This window comes from Rhinopithecus roxellana, chromosome 2 (genome assembly GCF_007565055.1).
Source record: "Rhinopithecus roxellana isolate Shanxi Qingling chromosome 2, ASM756505v1, whole genome shotgun sequence".
In the NCBI taxonomy this organism is placed as follows: domain Eukaryota; kingdom Metazoa; phylum Chordata; class Mammalia; order Primates; family Cercopithecidae; genus Rhinopithecus; species Rhinopithecus roxellana.
Window position 1 is genome coordinate 56,016,078 of NC_044550.1, and position 26,452 is coordinate 56,042,529.

At 36.6% G+C, this 26,452-nt stretch overlaps 1 protein-coding gene across 4 annotated transcripts in view; it reads right to left on the reverse strand.

Moving 5' to 3' along the window:
- The window catches only part of LRBA (LPS responsive beige-like anchor protein), a 779,214-nt gene that overhangs the window by 58,431 nt on the left and 694,331 nt on the right, over positions 1–26,452 (reverse strand). For all 4 annotated transcript variants that reach the window (XM_030916318.1, XM_010372523.2, XM_030916327.1 and 1 more), the window contains one exon: positions 3,995–4,084. In XM_030916318.1, coding sequence (XP_030772178.1) covers positions 3,995–4,084 — 90 coding nt within the window. The remainder of the gene's footprint in view (positions 1–3,994; positions 4,085–26,452) is intronic.

Here is a 26,452-nt window from a genome sequence, read left to right on the forward strand (position 1 = left end):
ATAAAAGCAAGCCAAGGTAATTTCCAAAGATTATCAAAAGTTGTGTTGAGTTAGCAGGAAGATTTTGACAACTATAAAGAGATAATGAAAACAAATACATTTATAAACAATAGTTAGACTACATGCATATATTATTACAGTAGAGAAATAACTTATGAAAATAATATACACACTTAATTATAAAGGTGTTTGAAAGCAATACATAATTAAATGTACTTACAAAAACAATATATTTATATAGTGTACCAAATCACAAACACTGCCTATTGTAATGCAAATGCTACTGCTTTCTGCTGTAGCTAGGAATAAAGAGAAATACCCAGGTGTTCCTCTTCCCTGTTGGTTAAAAAACAAACAAAACTAAAGCTCAAGACTTTTTTGATTTCTCCTTTGAAAAACAGAGAGTAATTGAAAATGTTAAATGAAACACTGTCTGTTCTAATAACCAGCAACCAAATAAATCTTGAAGACTACTAAGGATTTGGAACATTCTTACAACCTGTATGTCATAATCCAAGACATATATAACACTGCTCTGATTTATTGGCTTTATTTATACTTTGTGGTGGTGTGCTATCATACAGTAATTGCACTGTACATTTTCAGCAATTCTCTCCTACCATGTCTGTTTTCTAATAGCTGATTAGTATCATTCAGAATTGAAACACTTTGATGAAATGCTTCTGGCTGCTTTCCTTCTGCCATATTTCAAAACACCAGGTATATGTAAATGTGGAGGCACATATATTTAACACATATTTATTCAGAACTGGTAATAAAAAATTAAATACATTTGCATTTTTATTATCAGTCCTTTTAAAAAAGTTATTAAGAGTACTTAGAAAAACATATTGCACTAAGAATTCCTATTTGCACTCTTTGCATAAAGGTGTAAATAAAGGCAACTAATAAGCTACCCGGACACCCTTCTGAGCAAGTGGCTAAAAGCCAATCAATATTATGAGTTAATCCTCCCTGGATGCTCATTCAATTAAAGGTGTCAGTAATGCCTCATCTGATGTGGCCTCAATTAAATCCAACTATCTGATGGTGTGAAAACACAAGGGGATACAGCAACAGCAGCAAAACCAGACAAATAGGCAGCCTTCGTGTGCCTGCTAATTACTACACCTGGTGTATATTATGGCTCATGCACTTAACGCAGCACGAGATGGCTTTAATTTCTGCTCTATTCGTGTGTGTGTGTGTGTGTGTGTGTGTGTGTGTGTGTGTGTGTGTGTGTGTGGTGGGGTGCATTGATGGTTGACGGGGGAGCCCATCTGAATGTTACCAAAAACAATAAACATGTGGCCTTTGATTTTTAAAACCGTAGTATCACTAGTTTCTGTCACACAAAGAACCTTTTATATGGTTTTTAAGGAATTCTGTAAAATTAGGTAAAAATGAGAAACAAGGAGCAACATGAAGGAAAATATCCCATAAGCTAATTTTAAAGAAGTCCTGGGAAAAGAAAATGAACATCATTTCCAAGTACCAAGTCTTACTTTTCAATTATGTAGTTTTTAAATAATTTATAAACTCAGAGAAAATCAGAGTACAACATAATCATAAAGGCTCACTGAAAGGAAGTACATACATATTTCTGAGCTTAACAGCTCATACTGTAAATATTATTAGGCTGAAATTGAGTAATTCCAATGTTTATGCCCTTAAAAAACACGAAAAAAACCTCATGTGGAGGAAGAATGTCTTGTTTACATAGTGACTCTGGTGGGCCAACTCTAAGCTGCACGGCAAGGACAAGCCACTTTCCACAGCAAGCTGCAGACACCATGTCCAAAACTGTCCACTGCCTTCAACAACTATCTGTCCCTCTAGTCTGCTCCTGCACTCCCCATCCTGACTACAGCTCCTGATGCAGGCAAGTAGCAGGAAACTCTCTTGGGCGTTTCATCATAACCTTGGCTGAAAAGTATGAATGAGAAGCACCAGAAATAAGAAAAGCACACCCCACCCTACTGGGCTACTCTGCAGTGATGGCAGCAGCTGCAGATGAGCAGAGTAACTGGTAAAATAGGGATAAGAGAAACAAAACTTCTTTTAACACTGGGTACCTCTGTGAGCCAAGGCTGGGGTACAAGTAGGAAATTGCTAGCCAGATGTCATCACTTTTTCCAGATTAAGTATATGTTTATCGACAACTCTGTTTTCTTTTTAAAATGCCTTTTTTCCCCATGCACAATATGCACCAAGCAAAAAACACAATTTGTGCAAGTCTGAAGAGGAGTTCGGGTATTCAGTTCAGAGGATAAAGGTAATAGAAAAGACAGCTTTCCATCCTTACATAAGCATGAGCCTTCCCAGACTTCTCACCCTCGGGATAGCAAAGCTGCTCTGCCTGTTTGAGCCAATAAGCCTCTGCATGGAGGACGGCTGGGCAGTGACCCCAGCAGAAAGTCAATGGAGCAGGGGAGGTGCTTCCATTTGCCAGCACCAACGCAGCCTCAGTCTCAATGGCAAGCTATTACTAAAGCTAATTCCAAACACAAACATAAATTATTCTTACTATTTTTATGGCACTATCTTCCATTGTTCTTGCTAAATGTTCACTCTCTGTGTAGTCTTCTGCCCACTAAAATCACTTTTTATGTTCATCTAAATCTGATTTTACTGATTTAAAAACATGTAGGGGAAAGAGTGATGCAAGCAATTTTTAAAATGTGTATAGCTTATGATGGCCAATTCATATTGCTAGATAAAGAAGGACAAAAAAAGTCTTGGAAGAAGAAGGAAAACGACAAAGAGCACTGAGGGAAAAAAGACACAGAAGAAGGTGATGGGGAAAGAGAAAGGAAAAAACAAGAAAAAAGAGCCAGAGGTAGCAGGGCCTCCTCTCTATTTCTTACTTTCTTCACTGCCACTCTTTCCTTCCCAGTATTTATCCAAATGATGCTATCTCTATGCCACAACATGGAATTTGACTTTATAAAATTGTTCATTATATTTACAGGAACAGACTTTGTAGTCTCTATTCTTAATTCAAAACAGCAAAGAGCAACTTCTTTTTATGACGGACAATTGAAAAACAATATCAATAGTCTATTCCTTAAAAATTATGTTAATAATGTACTTCAATTTGTTACTGTGCCTTTTTTTCTTTTTTTCTCATTGAAGAATTTTCCCCCTAAAATTTCGGGAACTATAAAGGTAAAATGGCCACATTATTTTGTAGCTCAAGTCTATTCCCTACCCATGATTCTGGGCTGACTTTTGACTTGCTTTGACCAATAAAATGTGGCATAAATGATGTGTAAGTTCAAAAGCAAGCCTCAAAAAGTCTGGCCGCTTCTGTCTCCATTCTCATGGGACTGCTCCTACCATGGGAGTGGCCTGGTCTAGCTTCCTTAAGGATGAAAGGCCACATGGAAAGAGAAGCTGGCTACATCAGCCCACCCCCCAGAAGCTGAGGTGAAAAGAGCGGAAACGATTTTCATCTAACCCTCAGAATCATGAGAAATAAAATACATTATTGTTCTAAGCCACTAAGTTTTTGGTGGTTTGTTATACCAAACCATCATTTTCCCCCCAATGTGGTCCCTGACCTTCAGTAACAGTATCTTATGTATTAGAATTTGTTTTAAAATTCTCAAACTGAAAAATATATTGGAATGTAAAGAATAAACACAACAGCAAAACTAATCTAGACACTCAGAGGATCAAACCAGAAAAGTCATCAACCCTATGTCTGCAGTCCTTTATCCTACAGGGAGGATTCATGACAATTATGGACCTTTCAATTTTATAACACAAGACACCAACTGATGAAATACACTGGCGCAACATTTACCTTCTCAAACACTCCAGGAGACAATGCAGTAACATCTGCTGCTTGTTAGCAGGTTAACAAGCTGTTTGTATAAAAAAACAAACCCACATGTGGTGGAGAAACTCAAGCACCATGAAAGACTGTTATGAATATCAAGCATGATCTGAAGGAGAGGCAAGAAATGAGGAGAGTAAAAATAGCACTTACCACTTGCATGGCAGACCCTCTGGGAGGATGCGGCTCTATGAGTAGTTGAGAAGGAGTCTGTCCAAAACTTCGGATTTGAGCTTCAATAGCCTGAAAAGGGCAGGGGCAAGTCTGAGGGTTAAGAGGTGCTAATTACAGGCAATAGAACCCCAACTGTCACCTGAAGATATCATTCCATACTCTGGCTTGTTTCATGTTGAAAATCAACCTGTGTTTTCACAGTGGGGCTAACCACCTGGCAGGGGCATTGAGGGTGAGGTCATCGTTTAGAACCGTGGAAGCTGTTCCTATAAAACTCTGCAAAACTTTCTCATCTTGTTCAGTGATATGAAACAGAAACCAGCTATTACAATCAGAAATTGTCCTTTTTGGCTTCATCTCTGTTTTCTTGCATTTGGTTTTCCTGCTTGCATCATCCCCAATGATGAAAAGCTAATCTTTTACAGGTATAGAAAAAAATGACTGCTTCTTTGATTCTAGGTCCCATTTCATCCTGGGGAGTAAAAAGGAGGAAAAAAGAAACATAGCACCTGTGAAACTGGCTTGATGCTATATTAATTTTGCCATAGGAAGAGCATTATTGTTGATTGTCTCTTTGAAGTTAGATAACTAAATAACAAAGTAAAAGCCATATGTTGCATCTAAGCATGAGACGGTTAACCCAGGGAGTAACTAAACATGAGGAACATGTGTATGTGTGCTCTTTTGGAAAGATGTGTGCTTTTGCAAGGCACTCTCCTGCTATGGCTCTTGGTGCACATATAGCACACAGATGCCCATTTCCATCACCAACTACCCATCATGGGAAACTGCTAAATGCCAGGTGCTATCACATTTATAAGCATTTTGTTTACTTGTTTATATCTATCTGTTTCTTCCCAGTAAAATACAAAAGCCATGAAAGCAGGAGTTTATGTATCTTCTTCACTGTTAGATACCTAAATTGGCTGAATGAATAAATGCTACATGATGGGTGAGGGGAGAGAAGGAAGTAAGGATAGATAAAGGCTACTTCGACACTCCCACAGCAGTCAGTATTCTTAACTCCCAGGCTAAAAGGATGAAGAAAACCCTCAAATTAGTAAGAATAAGAATTGGAGCCAAAAGGAAGTGAGGTAGGGACTGGGATCATTTTCAGAACATCATCTCAAATTTTTTTGATAGAGTGAAATTAATTTATGATTAAACATCAAGAACAAGCTTGAGAAAAAGATCATAAAATGGCAACCTGAAGGCTAAAGGTAGTCATAAAGAAGGAGGTAGCAACACTGCTATTTAATGATATATGAACTTATGGACTTAAGTTTATGCATGACAACTTTAAGTCTTTTTGAAGAACAGCTGGTAAGGATGGGCATGGTGGCTCACACTTGTAATCCCAAACCAAGACAGGAGGATCGCTGGAGGCCAGGAGTTCAAGAACAGCCTACACAGTAAGACCCTGTCTCTACAAAAAGTAAATTGGCTGGGTGTGCTGGTGTGTGCCTCAAGTCCCAGATACTTAGGAGGCTGAAGTAGGAGAATAGCTTGAAGCCAGGAGTTCGAGGCTGCAGTGAGCTATCATTGCACCACTGCACTCCAGCCTGGGCAAGAGTGCAGCCTGAACAAGAATGCACTGTACAAGAAAGACTGGCCTCCTTAACAGTTGCCTTCTGTGGTTCCTGCCCGGCAGCCCACATGCCTCCCTGATTAAAAGGGGAGGGGAGGTGGCAAAGAACTTATTGCTTCAGTACTTAGCCTATCATGTCAGATGGCTCAGAGTGCTAATCCTGACTCTGACACTTATCTGCTGTTTGTTTGACTTTGGGCAATTAGCTTATCTCCATTTCCCATCTATAAAGAAATAGTAACAATAGCTAGTTCATATAATTGTTTGGAAAATGAAATAAGATAATGCATATAAAGTGCTTAGCACAGTAACCAGCACATACAAAGCACTAAATAAAATGCTGTACCGTATTATTATTTCATGTGGGAGTTGGTGTGATCCCTACTTAACACAGCTAAAATAAAGAAGGAAGAAATGCTTCCGGAGTTGATGTAGGAAGAGAATGAGAAATACATTATTTAAGAAAACTGAAATCTGGCTCTGGATTTCAAAATATAACACAGGGCTAAGAGCCTAGAGACAGAGAGATTTCTTTGAAGGTTCTGAGAGCAGTCCAAAACATGAGGAATTATAAACCTGGATCCTTATGGAAGCTATGGTAATAGTAAGAAAGAGATGAATATGTGAACCAGCTAAGGAAAAATCAATAGGTCTTAGGGACTGATGACTTTGAGCCATAAAGAAAATACAAAGCTAATCCCTTTTCTTAAAAAAAAAACAAAAACAAACAAACAAACAAAAAAAAACCACTTGCATATTTCAGAGAATACTAAAGCAATGAGCAGAAATAGGAGTACAGGAGTTTCTGCTAGGGAAAACAAGTTTGGCAGGAGAACGACAGTAGATTTTATGTCAGACACATGGAATCCAAAGTGATAGTGATAACCATTTATCTAGGTCAATATGTCCAATGTGTAAAAGAAAGCCTAAGAATGGCTCTGAGGTGAGAGAAGAGAGGTATTGATTTTGGTGTCATTCATACAAAAGAGAAATTTAAGTTAATGTTTATCTTTCTCTCTTGTTGTATATGTATGTATGTTTTTAAGCAGCAGAAATGACCTCCTTTTTGAAATGAAATATTACATGAAACCTCAATACATGGAGATAGGGTTATTCAACTTCACAGGGGTGAAACCATCCCTAACAAGCCTCCTCAGCAGCCTCTGAGATAACTCTGAGAATTCCTTAGGGCTCCGGAGCACAGTCTGAAACTATACTCATTAAGCCCTAGGAGTAAAATACATGAGACCCAGACACAAAAGCACCTAGAGCTGAACCTCAAGAAGTATTTATATTTAGGGTATAAATGAGGAAGTAATGAAGAAGACAGAGAGAGGGCGGTCAGAGGGTGGGTGGGAGGAAAAGCAGCATAGAGTGACATGGAAGCCATAGGATGAGGGTTGTGAAGAGAGAATGGGCAGTAATGCCAACTACGATAGAGAAGCTATGAATGACATTATAGCATATACATCTTTATTATAGATACAAATTGTATATAACTGACCTTAATATTACATACAGTGTTTTCCACTTAGCAATGTTTTGAGATGAAAGGTTATGGATGATGAGACAACTTTCAAAAATATCAATCTCCTCTTCTTAACTAACACTTTAGTCTTAAAATTTGTATACAACTGGCACATTACTGAAAACTCTGAGGAAAAGGCTTTTTCAAGTCACATAATATAGTGGTCTGATTATTCTATCTCAATGACAGAATAAAAGCTATATTCTCTCACACAGGTTAAATAATAATAAAGTTTCTTTCCAAGTCTTGAAGGCATCTGAAAAGGCTGTGGAATTCTCAGACACAAATGCTTTACTTCTTGACTAACCTTTGAGTTCTCGATATTAAAAATGCAACAGAAAGGACTTTTTCAAGTGTGAAAATTATAGAATAAGGTTGTAAGGTAATGACTATGATCTTAAAACTTTATAGTCACACTTTATATCATCAATTGACAATTCCAGATTCTCCTCCATGTTTTTAAAATTCATTTGCCATTTTTCATTCATCTTAATCTCTGAAGCAATTTACAGAGATTCTCCCTTCTGTGGCTTCAATGGCTTCATGCTTAGACTGGCTCTGTAGTCTACTCCTTTAATCTCTGTCTTTTGCTGACTTCTTTGTCATACATAAATGAATTTATTACTGTAAGTTCTCTTTTAGCACTATGATTCACTCAACTTAAGCTTGCTTTCTTGGAATTTTTTTTTCTACTGGGCTTCAATCTCTACCTCTATCTGAAAGGTTTCCAATCCTATGACCAGACGATTGCCCACTCCCATGAAGTTTGCCCTGGCCATCTTGTGTGTAAGCACGTGTACGTCTTAGCACATCTAAAATCTTAAAATTTTTTATTTTAGCATTCCTCAGTCAAGAATTAGATTCTTCTGATTTTTTTAAGCTCAGAATCTTGTCAATATTTTAAAAATTTTACCTGTTTCACATATAAGTCACTAAGCCCAATCACTTCAAAGTTTATCACATTCATCACTCCTTTCTGAATCCGGATCCCTTATAATTTCAAGTATCGATTATTATAATAGTCTCTTTGCTGGTTTCCCCCCTCTATTCAGTTTCTGCCTTCAGCATATCCTGCAGAACTGAGTTTTCCTAAATTTGCCTTTATGCAATATTTCTTTGATCAAATGTCTTCAAGTGATTCCAAGTACTTAAAAGATAACGCCAGGCATTGCAGGTTTTCCTGCCTCTCTAACTTTTATTCTCTCATCCTATCTATTACCTTATACCAATGTTCCTTTTCAGTCAAGCTGGTTTTCTTCTACAAATATAAGCCATCTCTGCATTACAATTTCTACCATGCCACTGCCCGTCGTAGAATGGTCACCCTTATCTTCAGTTTTCTAAGTTCTACCCCTCTCTAGAAAACCCTGCTTGAGTTCTACCAACTTTCCCTAATCTTATTAAATAATACTACACCTGTTCATACTGCTCATTACAGTATATACTTGATTCAGAATTCCCTATAATGTTATTTATGTCTGTCATTACAACTATACTATAAGGCAGTGGTCCCCAAACTTTTTGGCACCAGGGACTGGTTTCATGGAAGACAATTTTTTTCATGGACCTGGTTGGGAAGCGGGGTGGATACGGTTTGGGGATGAAATTGTTTTACCTGAGATGACCAGGCATTCGATTCTCAGGGAGCATGCAACCCAGATCCCTCACATGTGCAGTTCACAATAGGGTTTGCGTTCCTATGACTATCTAATGCTGTGGCTGATGTGACAGGAGGCAGACCTCAGGCAATAATGCTTGCCCACCACTCACCTCCTGCTATGCAGCCTGGTTCCTAACAGGCTGTGGCTCAGCGGTTGGGGACCCCTGCTATATGGGTCTGAATACCCTATCTGTGCAACAGGTAGAACAGTACCTTGCCCACAGTATTTACACACAAAAAAATTTACTGAGTGCCTGTTATACAGCAAGCCAGCCAGGAACCATTACGACTCATCTGTGGTTGGACTGGGGACAAAACCAAGCTTGAGTGATGAGCATACTTCTTTATGAGGGCTGACTGAGGTTGCAGGGGAGGATAAAGAGTGTTAAGTAAACGCTGGTATTTGCTATTACAAAGAAACCAAATGAGTCTCTCAGGGAAGCTCTGAAAGATGTCACTAAAGGCACTTCTTCAGCTCCAGCATACTGGAGGATATGACAACACTCCATTGTCTCACTATAGTAGTAATTCTTAAGGTCAAGTGAGAAATCCTGGGGTAATTATGTATGATTTGAAAAAGTCCCTCAAGTGATTATGTTTATTGCCTTATCTTCACTTGTCTATTCAGTCCTCTGTATAGAGCAGTAAAAAATGTAAAGGTATAAATGAGGTGTGAAATAACAGGAAACGTACAAGCACCCTTAAACCCTGTAAGGTCCAGGAAGGTGGGTTGGTAATAGGGTAGCTTAACAAACATTACCAAATGCCTCAACTGTTTTTAATGAACTCTCCTTCACCCAGAGAGTTTTGGTCCCAGGTGATCACTTTTTAGACATTCAGTTATGTAAAATTTTTTATTATGGAATAGGATAATGAATCCCTACATATCCATCAGCCACCTTCAATAATTATGAAGACATTTGGCTTTAGGTTATCTTAAAGTGAGGTCAATCTAGACAATGTCCTAGATAGATTCATTGAAAAATAAGAGAATGTTTCTGCCTTTAAGCAATTTATTTATTTATTTTTTACCTCTAATGCAAGACTATACGGAGAATAAAAATATCTTACATTGACCCAAAATATAAGCATTATCTGGCAGCCTTCATATTTCTTCAAAGGTGCTGAATATACTCAGACTTGTAAGGAGATGCTCAATCCTTAAGTTGCAAATTTGATTACATGACTCAAAGCCTTCCATTCCAAATCCTTATCCTGGGTAGCACCACGCATAGGATTAAGTGTGCAGACACTGGAATCAGACAGCCTCAGTTCAAATCTTACCACTATCACATATTAGAACAGTGATTTTGGGCAAGGTACTTAACCTTCTGTGTCTTAATTTCCTCTTCGAAAAATTGTGATAATAACTGTCAGTATTTTATTGGGTTGTTGTGAGGATTAAATGAGATAATATACAGCACTTAGAATAGTTCATGGCACATATTAAGCTATCAGTAAGTGTGTGATATTATTACAGCATATACATTAAAGACTTAATACAGTGCTTGGCTAGGGTTAAGTAAGCACTCAGCAAATGTTATCAACTACTCATCATTAAGATTAATAGTAATCTAGCCCCAACCACTGTCCATTTCACCATTCTATAATATGACACGTAATCAGCATCATATTGCCTTTAAGCTCTTGTTTATATTTTCTATTCCTTTTCTCTGTGTGGTTTTTTTCCTCTTCATTCTTGAAGACTTACCTCAGGCATCTCTGGTCTCTGGGAGATCTTTCTTGACCTCACCCAGACTGCTGCTGTCCCTTCCTTTTTGCTCTTATAGCAACATGCATAAACTTTTACTGACTATTTATCTACTACTAATTACTGGTTTAATTTTCCAACTTATTGATCAGACTATAAGGCTCCTTAGGATCAGAGACTGCCTAATATTTCTGTGCTTCTACAGCTTGGCACATAGTAGGTGCTCAGTAAATATTTACTGAGTGTATGTCCATGCAAATCAACTTAATTTATGAGGGATGCAGCTAAGAAACATACTACTACCATAATCACAGAGCAGTCTAGTATTGAATAAAATATTATATTAAAACATTTCTACAAAAAGCTTGCTTTATTATTTAATATTCTTATTCATCAATTCCCAATTATTTCTGTAAATAGCCTGTTACTACTTTCTATAATAAAACCTGAAGTCAGCAGGCAGCATTCCAGATGTTGAGATATATAGTAATAAAAAAGACTATGCAAATACTTCAAGACATTCCAGTAAAACCACATATTTATATTTTATAAACAGCATCTCAAATATTACCTAGAGAATTTATTAATGGATTTTTAAATGGAAATATTATGAAGAGATTTTCAACAAGCTGTGTATTCTTTTGTTTTTGTGTGTGCCAAGTATTGCATACTTGCATGATTTTATAGCTATATATAGAAAGAGAGACAATATATATAGAGAGAATATACATACACATACTAGACAGAATGAAAGGAAGAAAGAAATAAGAAATAAAAGTAAAGGAAAGTAAACTTGGCTTAGTGACAATATAGTATTTGGCTTCAACTTAACAAAGACGATTTTAGTCTCTCTGACCTAGGCTTTTTAATCTAACTGAGGAAACAAGTTAACTCAGTACAGCACTTAGTAACCAACAATAAATATTGTAAAATTTTATTTAAGATAGAAGGTAGGGGAGAAATAACTTAAACATATGGACACAATTAATATATATGCTGTTTTTTTTAAGCACACAACTCTGAAATTGCATTTTATCACCTACATATTTACATCTGAAAGCACTATAAAATTGGAATAGGGAAATAGAGACAAAATAATTTATTAAGAAAAGATATGTCATTTATTAATATATTAAAACTTTCTCACATTGCCAAAATTAAGTTCAAGAAAGCTGTTGTAAGATGCTAATCTACCTCTTTACCAAGAAATGTTTAAGCATTCCAAAAAGACTTCATAGATTAAATTATTTTCAATATTTAAAAAGTCACACTAAGACCATCCAGTGATGTCTACTGTGGTATCATACCACTACTTGTGCCAGTTTTCTTCTTTCCCTTCAGATACTTGAACCTAAACTGTAGAACACGTGCTGGATATTTGACAGGTTTCTACTCAGTTTACAGTCTAGCTAACTAGCCTCAGTGTCCTTTGGAGCTATGGTTCAACTTTAGCTTTGATATCAGTAAGTTTAAAAACATATAAATCAAATGACCACTTACTCTATCAGGTTTAAAAGAAAGAAAGACAAAGCATCATTTAGAAACATTTGAAAACCAGACTCCCACTTAACCTTAAGAAAGAAATACAAAGTTATGAATACTTTTTAGTTGTCACAGCAATAAATTCACAAAATTAAAAACTAGTATAATGAACCTAACTCAAAGTATTTAAAAAGAGTCTTCTAAGATTAAAATGTAAATATTTTAAATGCCCTAGAAATAAAAACACAGAATTCAAACTTTATAAAGCATAAATATAAAAGATAAATAGTTTTTCAGGAAAATGGATACACTAGGATATGGAATGTTTAAAACTCAAGCAGATAAATGTTCAAAATATATAGCAGAGGATATTTTCAATGAAAATTTGCAAAATAATCTATTAATACATAGAAAAGTAAATGAAATTCAACAGAAGTGATTCTATGTAAATTTGGACTTGAAAGACTTAACATTTTTAGTTTTGAGAACGTAGACATAAAGACAGATATCTAAGAATTTAGACAAAAGTCAAGTTTGTATGTTGTCAAATAAAGATTGAGCTATTGATTCCACTTCTATGAATCTTTTTTTTTTTTTTTTTTTTTTTTTTGACAGAGTTTCACTCTGTCACCCAGGCTGGAGTGCAGTGGTGCAACCTTGTTTCATTGCAACCTCCATCTCCCAGATTCAAGTGATTCTCCTGCCTCAGCCTCCCTGGTAGCTGGAATTACAGGCACGCACCACCACACATAGTAGTTTTTGTATTTTTAGTAGAGATGGGGTTTCGCCAAGTTGTCCAGGCTGGTCTCAAACTCCTGACTTCAGGTGATCCGCCTGCCTCGGCCTCCCAAAGTGCTGGGATTAAAGGCATGAGCCACCATGCCCAGCCCCACTTCTATGAATTTTCATAAGGAAAGAATCAGATGAAGACAAAAAGATTTAAGTACAAAGATATTATAGTACTCTTTAAAACAGTAAAAATTGGAAGAAAAAACTACTTAAACTCTGATAATGGAATACTATGAGGCCATTAAAATGAGTTGAATATACCTGACATAGTAACTAGTTCATAATATACTGAAGAAAGAAAAATTTCTAACTACCAAAGTGTATAGAGTATGACCTTATTTCAGCAAAAAAATGTGTATGTGTACACACACACACACACACATACATATAAAACACATATACTTACCTGTGTTATGTGCATACATACATACATATGCATGAACACTTGCATGCAAAATCTGGAGGGGTATATTCCAAACTATTATTAGCTATTTTCTCTGATGGAGGAAGGATGAAAAGATTGGCAGAATAAAAATGTATACTTTCCTCATTTTTATACCAATTGATATCTTACACAAAGCATGTATTACTTTTGAAATAAGCATAACAAAACAATTTTCATTTTGAAAAAATCTAAAACTGAGACAATTTTTAAAAAAAGTCTGCAAATATTTGGTATAACATTATAAAGTTGCTTTTGTTTTGTCTTTTTTGTTGTTGTTGTTGTTGTTTTTGAGACAGGATTTCACTTTGTCGCCCAGGCTGGGGTGTAATGATATGGTCTCAGCTCACTGCAACCTCTGCTTCCCGGGCGCAAGCGATCCTCCCACCTCAGCCTTCTGAGTAGCAGTGAGCCACAGGTGTGTGCCACCATGCCTGGCTGATTTTTGTATTTTTGTAGAGATGGCGTTTTGCCATGTTGCTCAGGTTGGTCTTGAACTCCTGAGCTCAAATGATCTGCCCACCTTGGCCTCCCAAAGTTCTGGGATTACAAGCCTAAGCCACCACGCCTGGCCGAGCCACCGTGCCTCGTCTTTATGAAGTTTTATTTATCCATTAACATAATGGCAAGAAATATATATATTTTTAACTTTTATTTTAGGTTCAGAGGTATATGTGAAGGTGTGTTACATAGGTAAACTTGTGTCCTGGGGGTTTGTGGTATAGATTATTTCATCACCCAGGTATTAAGTCCAGTACCCAACAGTTATCTTTTCTGCTCCTCTCCCAAGGAATATTTTGTAACCATCTAAGAACAACTTCAGTTGATAAACTGGTCAAAAACTTAAATCTATAGACCTTGCTATAAAATTAATTTTGTTAATAGTGAGTTTACTTTTTAACTTATCTGTATCTGATTCCAAGGATCCCTTAGTTTTAGCAATATTTTGCCATCATTCAGTATTAATTAAATATAAACTTTTTTAAGTAAATAATGTGTTTTCCTCCAAAAAGCACTCTGAATGCATCAGGTAACTGGAAACAAATACATATCATGACGGAATGGAGTACATAAAACACAAAAAGAAAGAGCACCTTGTCGAATTAAGTAAAATATGTTTAAAAACAATAATGCAAAGAAAAGGGGGAGAAGGAAATTATAGAGGGAAAGGAGTATTTTTACTAGCATATCTACTCAAATAATATTATTATGCAAGTTACTAATATAAACTATGATGTAATTATAATTTGTGAAAATGCACATAGATTTTCCCATTAGTGCCTGTAACTGAGCCCGTACTTTTCAGGCACATTAAACTGAGTCCCAACCCAGCCTCACTACAATCTCCAGTTCTTGTAGCTGTCCATCTACTACAGCATAATCCCAGCTGCCAATCTGAAAGAAACCAGCTAGTCAGAGCAGACACAACCAACAGAAACAAATGTCAGTCAATAATGTTCAGCGGCACTGTGTTCATGGATAATTTCAAACAGTATCTCTGTCTAGAACACTGATGTGCTCATTCAAAACACCTCCATCTCTGGCTACTGGAAATGAGTAGATAAAGCAGCCTGCCTAGAAAAATAAGTGGAATGTCTTCAAAGAGGTTGCCAACGCTAAGAAGCAAATGTTGAAAAAACACAGTAAAGTTCTTAAGGGAAAAAAAAGCCAACAACATCCAGAGAGTTCATTTTTACCTTCAGAAGTTTAAATTATTTCTCAAAACCAGACAAATACGTTTAAACTGTGTCATGAAAAGCAGCAGTCATTGGTTATTCATTTGCTAAGAGTGACCTAGATGAAGTAAAGATGGTGCCTGAAAGGAAACAGGGGTTCATGACAAAAGTCATCAGTATAATAGAACGGCTCAGAATTCTGTAGGTAGTTAATAGGAAAAAACATCATAAAAATATTAATACTTTGCTTCATGCCCTTGAGTGTATAATTTAGTTACACCTAACTTAACTAGTAAGTCTGCAAAAGATATAATAATGAGCAAAATACAAAGAGTAGCTTTACTGACAACTCTGATGCTCATTTAATTGAATAAGGGAATTTTTGTCCGATTATTGTGGTTTTGAAGTAAAAGAAACTCTGGCATAATTTTATGGTATTTTAAATGTAGGTTTTCAATTAAAACCTGACTAATCCTTACCATTTATTTGGCTTTTCATTGTACAGTTCCTGCCCTGCACTGTGTCAAATATGCCATCTGTGTAACACACTTCTGGCCAGAGATACTTCATGATTATTTCTATAACACTTTGAATTGTGACTGCATGAAATCTTAACTTATTGTATTCAATACTCCTAATTTACTATATTGCTACAACCACTGTAATCGTGTCCTACTCTTAAATCTCACTACAGTCACAACAAAGATTCTTGCGACACCTGCTTAAAACAGGCTTATAGACCACTCCCCCAACTATTTAACAAATGTTAACAATGCTATAAATACTAATTGTGTTTATGCTTTCTGAAAGATTCACTGCAGCCAGTGTTCTGCAGCAGTGTTGGAGCTGAAATGAGCTGTTGACTCCCACCAACAGACTGATGGAATTCTAAGCCAAAAATGCTTTTCCTTGGATAAGATATCTGATTTGCTACTGCTGTCATGAAACTGGGGTCATGTAAACTTAAACACTGCTGCTGCTTCTTTTGGAAAACAGACCTCAGAGTGATTACGCATAGCTAAGACAGCATTTGGAAGGATAAATTTGGAGGAGGGAAAACCAACCACTGACACTAAACACAACTTAGGGAAAATTTTCAGGTTTTACTTTCATGTTGAGGTCACTTGTATATAGTAATTCTTTAAACTGGGCAATATCATGACTCTCCCTCTTCCCTATTTATCAATGCAAATAGAGCTGAGTTCCATTTTCAAAAAGAAATTTAAAACTTTAATTTCTGAACTCACATAAACATAAAACAATGTATTTACATGAAAAGTAAAGAAGAAAATGACACTTTCAGAGGAAATGTAGCAAGTACTTATAACAAAGTAAAAGATGAAAAAGCACAGATAATATTGTTCATATTAAGGCTGTCTGACAGCAACATCTATCTGCAAGTATCTTTCAGCCTTTGAACCCCTACCCCTTCTTCCAACCTCCAGGTGCACCCCAAGATCTGCCCTGGTGCCCCCTATACAACAACTGCTCCAGACTCTGCTGTGTTTGTACTTTTCCTTTTATCAAAAACCTACTGTCCAGTCTTGTTCACAGACAGCCATATGATTGGAAAGGATTTTTTTTTAAAGGATTTGTAACCAAATAAGTGATCTCTAATGGTAGAATTTCAGGCATTGGAAAGGATGATGAGTTCTGTGGCAGAGGCTTTTTTTCTTTACATACACATCAAAGTGCGTCAAAGAGGAACTTATAGCTAGACATTAGCATGTGACTCTGGCATTAGTTACCAATTTGAGGATAAGAGCTTTCTAGTCTCTCACTTTATACTTTTTGTATTATTTGACTCTTGAAATAGTTAACATGTATTGCTTTGATAAATACATTTTAAAAGTACTTTGTATAACTATTTAATTATACACACACACACAGACACAGGCATACAAAAGTAGTGAACCCAGAGATCTAGAATTCATGAATCTTAAGCCAAAAGCTTTCTTGCTTTTAGATAATGACAAAAACTACAATTAACAGCGATATATCTAAGATATTTTCCCTAAAAGTGGAAGTGTTCTTTGTGTTCCCCCTCAAATATGATGGGAAAAAATGAAAATAAACTCAAATGTTAAAAAGTATGAAAACTCCCATAACTCAGTGGATTAAATAACACACACAGAAAATTAAGAGATTGGAGGTACTCTGATTTCTGAGTGAGATAAAAGTTAAGAAATTGTAAATCCCTTCATCCCTGTCAAAGTTACATGAAGATCATTATAGACAGCCAGTACCCTAATAACACTGAATGTTGAGAAAGAACATGGCCAAAACCCAGAAAGTAACTACAAAAGACCTCTGAGCAGCCAAAAACAAAGTCAGTATTCACATCCTCATGTTAACATACATTACTTTTTCAGTTTTTCAAGAAGTGGCTTGTTTCCCCCTGAAAAGGGAAAAAGAGTTGTGCTTGGCTTTTTCTCTCTCTCTGATTTTCAAGAGATATAATTTTTTAGAATATAGAAAGAGGCAGATTAAAGAATTCCATGATCTCATTAACCAAAGATAATGACCATGAACATTTTGGGGTCCATAATTCCAGGCTTTTCCTCATGCACTTGTATTTTTATGTTTCATAACATTATCTGTTATTCACTGTAATATGGCAAAATATACTTCCATGGTAATACATGTAGATTTACACAGCAACATTTTTGATGACATACAGTATTCTATTGTGTAAATTTACCAATATTTAATTAACTAGTTCTCTGCCGGACATTTATGTTTTTTTGTTTTGTTTTTTTTTTTTGGTATTATGATAATATGGTTTGGCTGTGTTCCCACCCAAATCTCATCTTGAATTGTAGTTTCCATAATCCTCACATCGTGGGAAGGACCCCGTTGGAGGTAATTGAATCATGGTGGTGGTTTCCCCCATACTATTCTTGTGATAGTAGTAAGTTCTCACGAGATCTGATGGTTTTATACAGGGCTTCCCCCTTCGCTCTGCTCTCATTTTTCTCTCTCCTGCCACCTTGCAAAGAAGGACATGTTTGCTTCCCCTTTCACCATGGCTATAAGTTTCTTGAGGCCTCCACAGCCCTGCAGAACTGTGAATCAATTAAACCTCTTTCCTTTAGAATTACCTAGTCTTGGGTATGTCCTCATAGCAGCATGAGAACAGACTAATACATATGAACAACTAGATAACTGAATATTTTTTTCACACTTGGTCAATTACTACTTTTGGTTAGAGTTCTAAGTAAATAGTGCATGAACATTTTAATAATACAGATTGCTATAAAGATTCAACCTATTTTCATTCTCCCCAAATATATGACAGTATCTGTTTTCTCATACTGTACCAACATTAAAATTTTTATCATTTTTAATCTTAGATAATCTAATGGACAAAAATGCTATTGTGTGTTCAATTTAATGTCATTGATTAATAGTGAGGATGAACTGCTTCTCTTATTGGGTCTTGCTATCTGCCCAGGCTGGTCTCAAACTCCTGGGCTTAAGCGATCCTCCCACCTTGGCCTCCCAAAGCATTGGAATTACAGGTGTGAGCCACTGTGCTCAGCTTAAAGTGCTTTTCATATGTGCCTTGCATTTCATCTTTCATGAGTTTTCTATTCCTGTACTTTGTTATTTGTTGTTGCTTTAGATGTTCAGAAACTTCCGTTTTCATGTAGTTTTTATACATGAATATATTAATTTCCTTAATGACTTTTAGTTTTGATATTAAACTTACAAAGGCCTTCCCCTTCACGTAATCAGGAACAGAAATGTCAGTGTGATAGGACACATCAATGAGGAAGAGATGTGACATGAGATCAGAGAGGCATGCAGGGCCAGATCATGTGAGTCAAGCAGATTTTATTCTGTTTGATGTGAAATAGGAAAGTTTAAGAAGGAAGTGAAATGATCTGACTTATAGTTTCAAATATCACTTTGGCAGCTCTGTGGAAAGTGGACTGTAGGTAGACAGGGATAGAAAAAGGTGACATGGTCTACTAACGTTAGTCCAGTGGGGAGAGGATGGTGGTGGCTTGAACTAATAATAATGAACAGACATGAATGGTTTCCAGATATGTTTTAGAGATCTCACCAACCTAGCTGCTCTTTTGAGACAGAGTCTTGCTCTGTCACCCAGGCTGGAGTACAGTGGGGTGATCTTGACTCACTGCAACCTCTGCCTCCTCAATTCAAGCAATTCTCATGCCTCAGCCTCCCAAGAAGCTGGAACTATGGGCACATACCACCACACCTGGCTAATTATTTTTATTTTTATTTTTTTAGGGACAGGGTCTCACTATGTTGCCCAGGCTAGTCTCAAACTCCTGCCCTCAAGCAGTCCTTCTGCCTCAGCCTCCCAAAGTGCTGAGATTACAGGTGTTAGCCACCTTGCCCGGCCTATCACCAACTTTTTGTGCTTTCCCTACCTACCACATGATTTTTTTCTAGTCACAGAGCCATACTGTGCTCCTTCCCACATGCCATACTCTCTGCTTTGAATGTCCCTTCCATTTCTTTTGCTTCACTGACTTAACTCAAATTTCTTAAGGATTATGTTCAGACAGTTGATACTTTCTTAATCTGGGTTGGAAATGCCTCCTTTGTGCTCCTGTATCAGTGAACATAACATTGCCATATATATAATATATATTTATTTACATATATACACACAGACATATGCATATATGCATTTTTTAAAATACATATATTTCTTACCTACTGAACTTCATCAATGAACTATTTCACACTAAGATACTAATGTCTAGATACTGAGCTCTCAACCTTTGTATATTGCAGACAGCATTTATATGAAAATTAATGGGTGAATTCTGGATAAGGATACAGAATTGTTCTAGAAACCATGCCTATAAATACAATTATACTTTAAATATATTAATTTAAGGAAAATACTTATGTTAAATCTTTTAGAAGAGGGAAAATTATTTTATAAAATATTCATCATGTATTTAATTTGTGGATTTGGATTTTAAGAGAATATTTTTTCTTAGTAAAAATAGTTATTCTTACTCATATCTGACCCTGAGTTCAAATATTCTAATTTTTATCTTTTTTGAAAATTTCTTCTTTCCTTGGGTTTTACTTTTTTCAAAAATGGGGTTAGAAAGGCTTAATAAGATTATGTTTGAAAGAAAAGAAGTGAATGAGACAAATCAAAATCAGCAGAATAATCAGAAAACGACCAACTTTTATTATTTGTCCCTTATCTATAAAAGAATATATGTAATATTGAGGAACTAGAATAGTTTAAAAAAATGTTAAAGGCAGGGAAAAAAGAATAGTGTGAAAATACAGAGAAATAAAGAAGAGTAAACAGATAAGAATATATTCTGAAGTTGGGGTCACAAGATATTTTTTGAAAGATTAGCATATTTCTCTGAAAAAGAATTCTTTCTCATGTGTGATATATATAAATGCAGGCATAGTTGTATATTGATAACCCAGCTGTTTTCTAAAAATTAAAAACAACATAAATGTTTAATGTGCTGCAGGCTGTTTCTCTGATTACTCTTCCTCCTCTTATGGTTATTATTTCTATCGTTTAGTGCTCTTTTTATGGAGAGATTATTTTTATGATCACTTACTATGCCATATGTATTAACCATTCCTTCTACAATAGAAACTTTCTCACGAAGAATGGCGCTTTCCCAATACGGTAGGTGATTACATGACTTGTATGTAGACAACTTGCCTCTGTATGACTGTGAACATATTTCTAGACTGAATTAAGTGTATAGAAGTGAACAGAAATAAGTAAAGTATAGCTACCGAACACAAATTAGTCTAATTTGCTTTTGATAGTGGAAAGGTACAAGTCTATCCTTGTACCATGATTGTGGTTTTGCAGAAATAACGCTTTAATATAAACCAAGCAGATATACAAATGCGCTAATATTAATGATATTAAAGCACCTTAGAGAAACAAGATTCTGAAGAAAAGAGAGGCGTGACCTGGAGGTGGGGGTGGGGAGTAAATGAGTAGAAGGCAATAATGAAAGTTTCACAGCTGGCATGAAGCCTGTGACAAGACTTGACTTGGTGGCTGTCCCAGGCTGGGAGTTGCAGGCACATGCTTGGCCGTGGGGAGAGCAGTAGGAGCTAACTCCCCGTTGCCCTTGTTTAGCTGTACTCCAATCCTAAAGTTTTAAAGGAAACACTGTTTATGAAGACAGAGAGGCAGTCACCAACCATGCCCTTTAACAGTTCTCCACACTCGTGGCACTTTGCATCACCTTATCCACTTTTCTTTATAGCACTTGATATAATTGAAATTACAGTCTTTAAATTTTATTTTCTTTGTGCCCCATTAGAATGTGAGCTCCAGGAGGGAACAGACTTTGCCTGTCTTGCTCATCTCCACATTTTTAGCATCCTGAACAAAATGAATATTTGTTGAATAAATGAATTAGTAATGAATGAGAGGATAAACTTTTCCAGTTTATCAGTCCCTTCCTTCCTTTCTTATCTACTCAATCCAGCCTAGGTTCATGTTTCATCTTTTCTACAACATCCCTTTAACAGTTTCATCAGCCACCCTTGCACCTTGAATCCTTTTTCATACATTTCACCATACTTCCATGGCAAACCCCACCTGTGTCTATCTTTGTGTCTCTCTCTCTCTCCAGAAACACACAAGCATACGCACACACACATCCCTCTCTGTTCATCTTTTTTCTACACCTATTCTCCTGATGTTGAAAACACAGAAGAACAATATTGAAAGGAAATTATAATTATTGAGCAGCACCCATTAAGCATAAATATAATCTCATCCTTGGCACAAACCCTCATAAAGAGAATCTTGTTGCCTTTCCACCTCATTCATACACATTTATTTACACAAGTCCCCATGCGACCTGTCTACTCTCTAATCCAAGATGAGGCCCTATTGTTCCCTCCTGTTCAGTGCTTATCTCTATGCTCTGGGTTTTGTTCTTCTCCACTTTCACACAGAGCCTGATAGTGTATTACACACTTTCTGTCCTGCATGTCTGACATGCTTCCTTCCTTTTGGATCTTTCCCATTAACACAGAAACATAGTCCAATATTTACTCATTTAAAAAATTATCCTTTAGAGTAACTGCTGATACATATAAAGATTTCTTTTTGTGGTGACGAAAATGCTCTTAAATTGTGGTGATGCTTGTACAACTCTGTGAATATACTAAAAACTATCATACACTTTAAATGTGTGAATTGTAACATATGTGAACTATATCTCAATAAAGCTTAAGCTATTTTCTTTATTTACTGTGTTTACTTCAACATCTCCCATTCATAACACAATCCTCTACCTTCTAAGCTACTTCTCTAAGATCACCAATGACCTCTTAGAAAAATCCAGTCAGTACTTTTTAATTCTTATCTGTCAATCTTCTTTCAGATTCTAAACACACATATTAGTGACATGGAGTCATGTCACCAACCTTCAGTGGTTCCCTACTGCCTTATGACGCAGTTAAAAGTATTATTTTTTAAAGACACGGTCTTACTCTGATGCCCAGGCTGGAGTGCAATGGCAGGATCATAGCTCAATGCAGCCTCCAACTCCTGGGCTTAAGCAATCCTCTCATCTCAGCTAGGACTATATGTATGTGCCACCATGCCCAGATAAGTTTTTCGTCTTTTCGTAGAGATGAAGTCTTGCTATGTTGCCCAGGCTGGTCTTGAACTCCCAGCCTGAAGCCATGCTCTTGCCTTGGCCTCCCAAAGTGCTGGAATTATAGGTGTGAGCCACCATATGCCCTGCTGAAAATTATTTTTTATGGTATTGAAGACTGGCTCCTGTGTCTCTCTCTCTCATCTGCTGACCTTCAGTTCATTCCACATACACCATATTCTCTAGCCATCTCTTTTATCCATGTGCAGGAAGGGTATGCAGTTGCCTCCGTGTAGGTAACTTTTGCTCATGACTCTACCCAATGATCTTATTCATCCTTCAATATGCAGCTCCAGTCTCTCATTCTCTGGAAAACATGCCTGGATTCTGTCCATTGGGCTTAGTACCTATCCTATGCTTGTGCATACATACATACATATATTTATCTCTATGCTGAATTTATCAGATCATACTATAATTGTTTACTTATACTTATTTTCCCATTAGATAATGAACTCTAGCTGAGGGAGGGCAGGGACTTGCCTTTCAACCCTTTAACCTTATTACATGATTTGAGTTTAGTAAAAGGTTGTTGAAAAAATGAATAAATTAATGACCTAATCATGTTTTCTGCTTTCTTGCCTCACTTAACAGTGAACTCAGCATGTGTCCACTAGGAAATGGTCTCTAATAACTTCTCTAGTGTTAACATTTTATGATTCTTTCTATGATCTAATCACATTCCTTTTATAGTTGTGTTTTCTAACCCAGGGATTTAACTGTGAGCAACATAAGGGAAAGAACTAACACTTGCTGGGTACTTATGAGGGGATAGGCACCATGCCAGGTGGTTTACATGCATTATATGTCATCTCATCCTCTGTAGAGTAGGCATTATTGCATCACTTCTATATACAGGAAACAGAGACTGAGGAACACAACTAGTAGGCATCAGGGCCATGACTCAAATTCGTATTTATTTATTTGTTTGTTTCTTTGTTTATTCTATTATATCACACTGCATTGTACTACAGGATTTAGCACTGGTAAATGGTATGAAAAGGCTATAATAAAAGACTATTCCCCCCGACCTTTTTTTTTTTTGAGACAGAGCAACTCTGTTGCTCAGGCTGGAGTGCCATGGTACAATCATGGCTCACTGCAGCCTCGACCTCCTGGGCTCAAGCAATCCTCCCACCTCATACCGCACCCAATAGCTGGAATTATAGGTGTATACCACCACACCCAGATAATTTTCAAATTTTTTGTGGAGATGGGGCCTCACTTTGTTGCCCAGGCTGCTTTTGAACCCCTGGACTCAAATGATCCTCCTGCTGTGGCCTTCCAAAATGCTGGAATTACATGTGTGAGCCACTGCGCCTGGCCCCATTTATTTTAATGACACTCAGAAAGCTCTGTAAATTAAATGTGTATATTTATTTTAATAGTGCTAAGTAACAAAGCACTATATCCTCACTTCAAGAATATCAAATACCTACCAGACTTAGAACATCACAGGCCATGTTTAATAAATGCCAAATCTAATATAGAATATATTATATATACATATATGTCTATATAATGTATAATATAAAAATAAATCAGGGTATGATGAGTGGAAGACTATCAGTTAAGGCTTATTTTTCTCATAATTAACTACTTAGGGTTGTGGTGAAGAATAGGAAGTTAAAGCAAAAGTTTTAATAGTCTTTAGCAAAAGTTGATCATAAAAAATAAATATTAAAAACTTATTTGTTGCCAGGTGCAGTGGCTCATGCCTGTAATCCCAGCACTTTAGGGGGCCGAGGTGGGCAGATCATGAGGTCAGGAGTTCGAGACCAGTCTGGCTAATATGGTAAAACCCCGTCTCTACTAAAAATACAAAATTAGCCGGGTGTGGTGGTGCATGCCTGTAATCCCAGCTACTCAGGAGGCTGAGGCAGGAAAATCACTTGAACCCAGGAGGCGAAGGTTGCAGTGAGCTGAGATTGCACCATTGCACTCCAGCCTGGCAACAGAGTGAGACTCCGTCTCAAAAAAAAAAAAAAAAAAAAAAAGATTATCACATAATCCAGAAATTCCATTTCGGGGTATATATCCAAAAGAATTGAAAGCAGGGATTTGAACAGATGGTGTACACCCATGCTCTTGGCCACACTGTTCATAATAACCAAAAGATGGAAACAACCCAAAATGCCCACTGATACATAAATGGATAAACAAAATGTGGTATATATATATACAATGGAATATTACTCAGCCTAAAGAGAAAGGAAATTGTGATACATTCTACAGCATGGACAAATATTGAAGATATTATGCTAAGTAAAATAAGTTAGACAAAAAAAGACAAATGTTGCATGATTCCACTTCTAGGAGGTATTCAGGGTAGTCAAATATAGAGATAACAAGTAGCATTGTAATTGTACAGGGACTGGGGGAGGAAGGAATGAGGAGTTATTGTTTAATGCATACAGAGTTTCAGTTTGGGAAGATGAAACATTTCTAGAGATGGATGGTGGTGATGACTGCACAAGAATGTGAATGTTCTTGATGCCACTGGACTGTAAACTCAAAAATGGTAAAAATGGCCAGGGCTGTGGCTCATGCCTATAATCCCAGCACTTTGGGAGGCCGAGGGAGGCAGATAACTTGAGTTCAGGAGTTCGAGACAAGCCTGGGCAACATGCTGAGACTCCCTCTCTACTAAAAATACAAAAATTAGCCAGGCGTGGTGGCAGGCACCTGTAATTGCAGCTACTCAGGAGGCTGAGGCAGGAGAATCACTTGAATCCAGGAGGCAGAGGTTGCAATGAGCTGAGCTCGCGCAACTGCACTCCAGCCTGGGTGACAGAGCGAGACTCTGTCTCAAAAAAAAAAAAGTAAAAATGTTCAGTTTTATATTATATATATTTATCACAATAAAGAATTTTATTTGAAATTATAATGTGTTAGTTTAGGTGAAAGAAAAAATATAATTGAGCTTACACCTATATTCAAATATCTATCTAATGTCTAAATGGAGTATTGCCACTTTGAAATGTCCTACCAAGTCAATTTAAAATTTATTTTCCCATTGTTACATGCACTGAACTCAGAGCAAGAAAAGATGGTCAAAGACAAACATAAGTCTTCTAGATCTCTACTGTACAATGCTGTAGCCTCTAGTCATCTGTGCCTATTTAAATGTATATTAATTAAAATTAAACATTTAGTTCCTTAATCACACTAGCCACATTTCAATGTACAATAACTACATATGCTTCATGGTTTATTAGACAGTGCAGACACAGAACACACTACAGCACTACAGAAAATTCTAGACAGTGTTCTTCTAGATTAATTCACAGTAAACTTCCTTAAACAATCATTGGTGTGTATGTGGGGACGGTGGTCAATCCAGAATAAAAATAAAAAGCCAAGCACATAGAGTGACTCATAGAGGAAACAACTAGCTGACTGAATGTTTTACTTTGTAACTAGCCATGACAGACAGATATAGGCCAAGTGACATTTTTATCATGAAAACACTGCATAACCTTTAATGAAAAGTAGAGCTACTTATGTCATCTTGGACATACCAAGAGACAAGTCTTTTAAGTAATACGATCTTGCATTGAGAAAAACAGTGTTAAGCATATTTTCACAGCAACTCTACGGAACATTACAGAATTTCAAAATTAGAAATACAGAGATTGCATATAGTGACACAAAAAATACATACTGATGTAGTAAGTACAACCAATTTATGCTGGTACAAAAACAATATGCTGGTATATTCAGTACAACCAATCTCTTTTTAAGAGATTATAAAATCAATTCTACAGTACGAATTCAGTTGTATATCAGCTATGCAGAGATATGGATAATTACTACAGGATTAACAGGAGAAAACAAAAATAGCTGGTATATTTGTTGAAGAATTATGGGCATTTAACAGAATAAAGTAATACTGTTCAAATATAG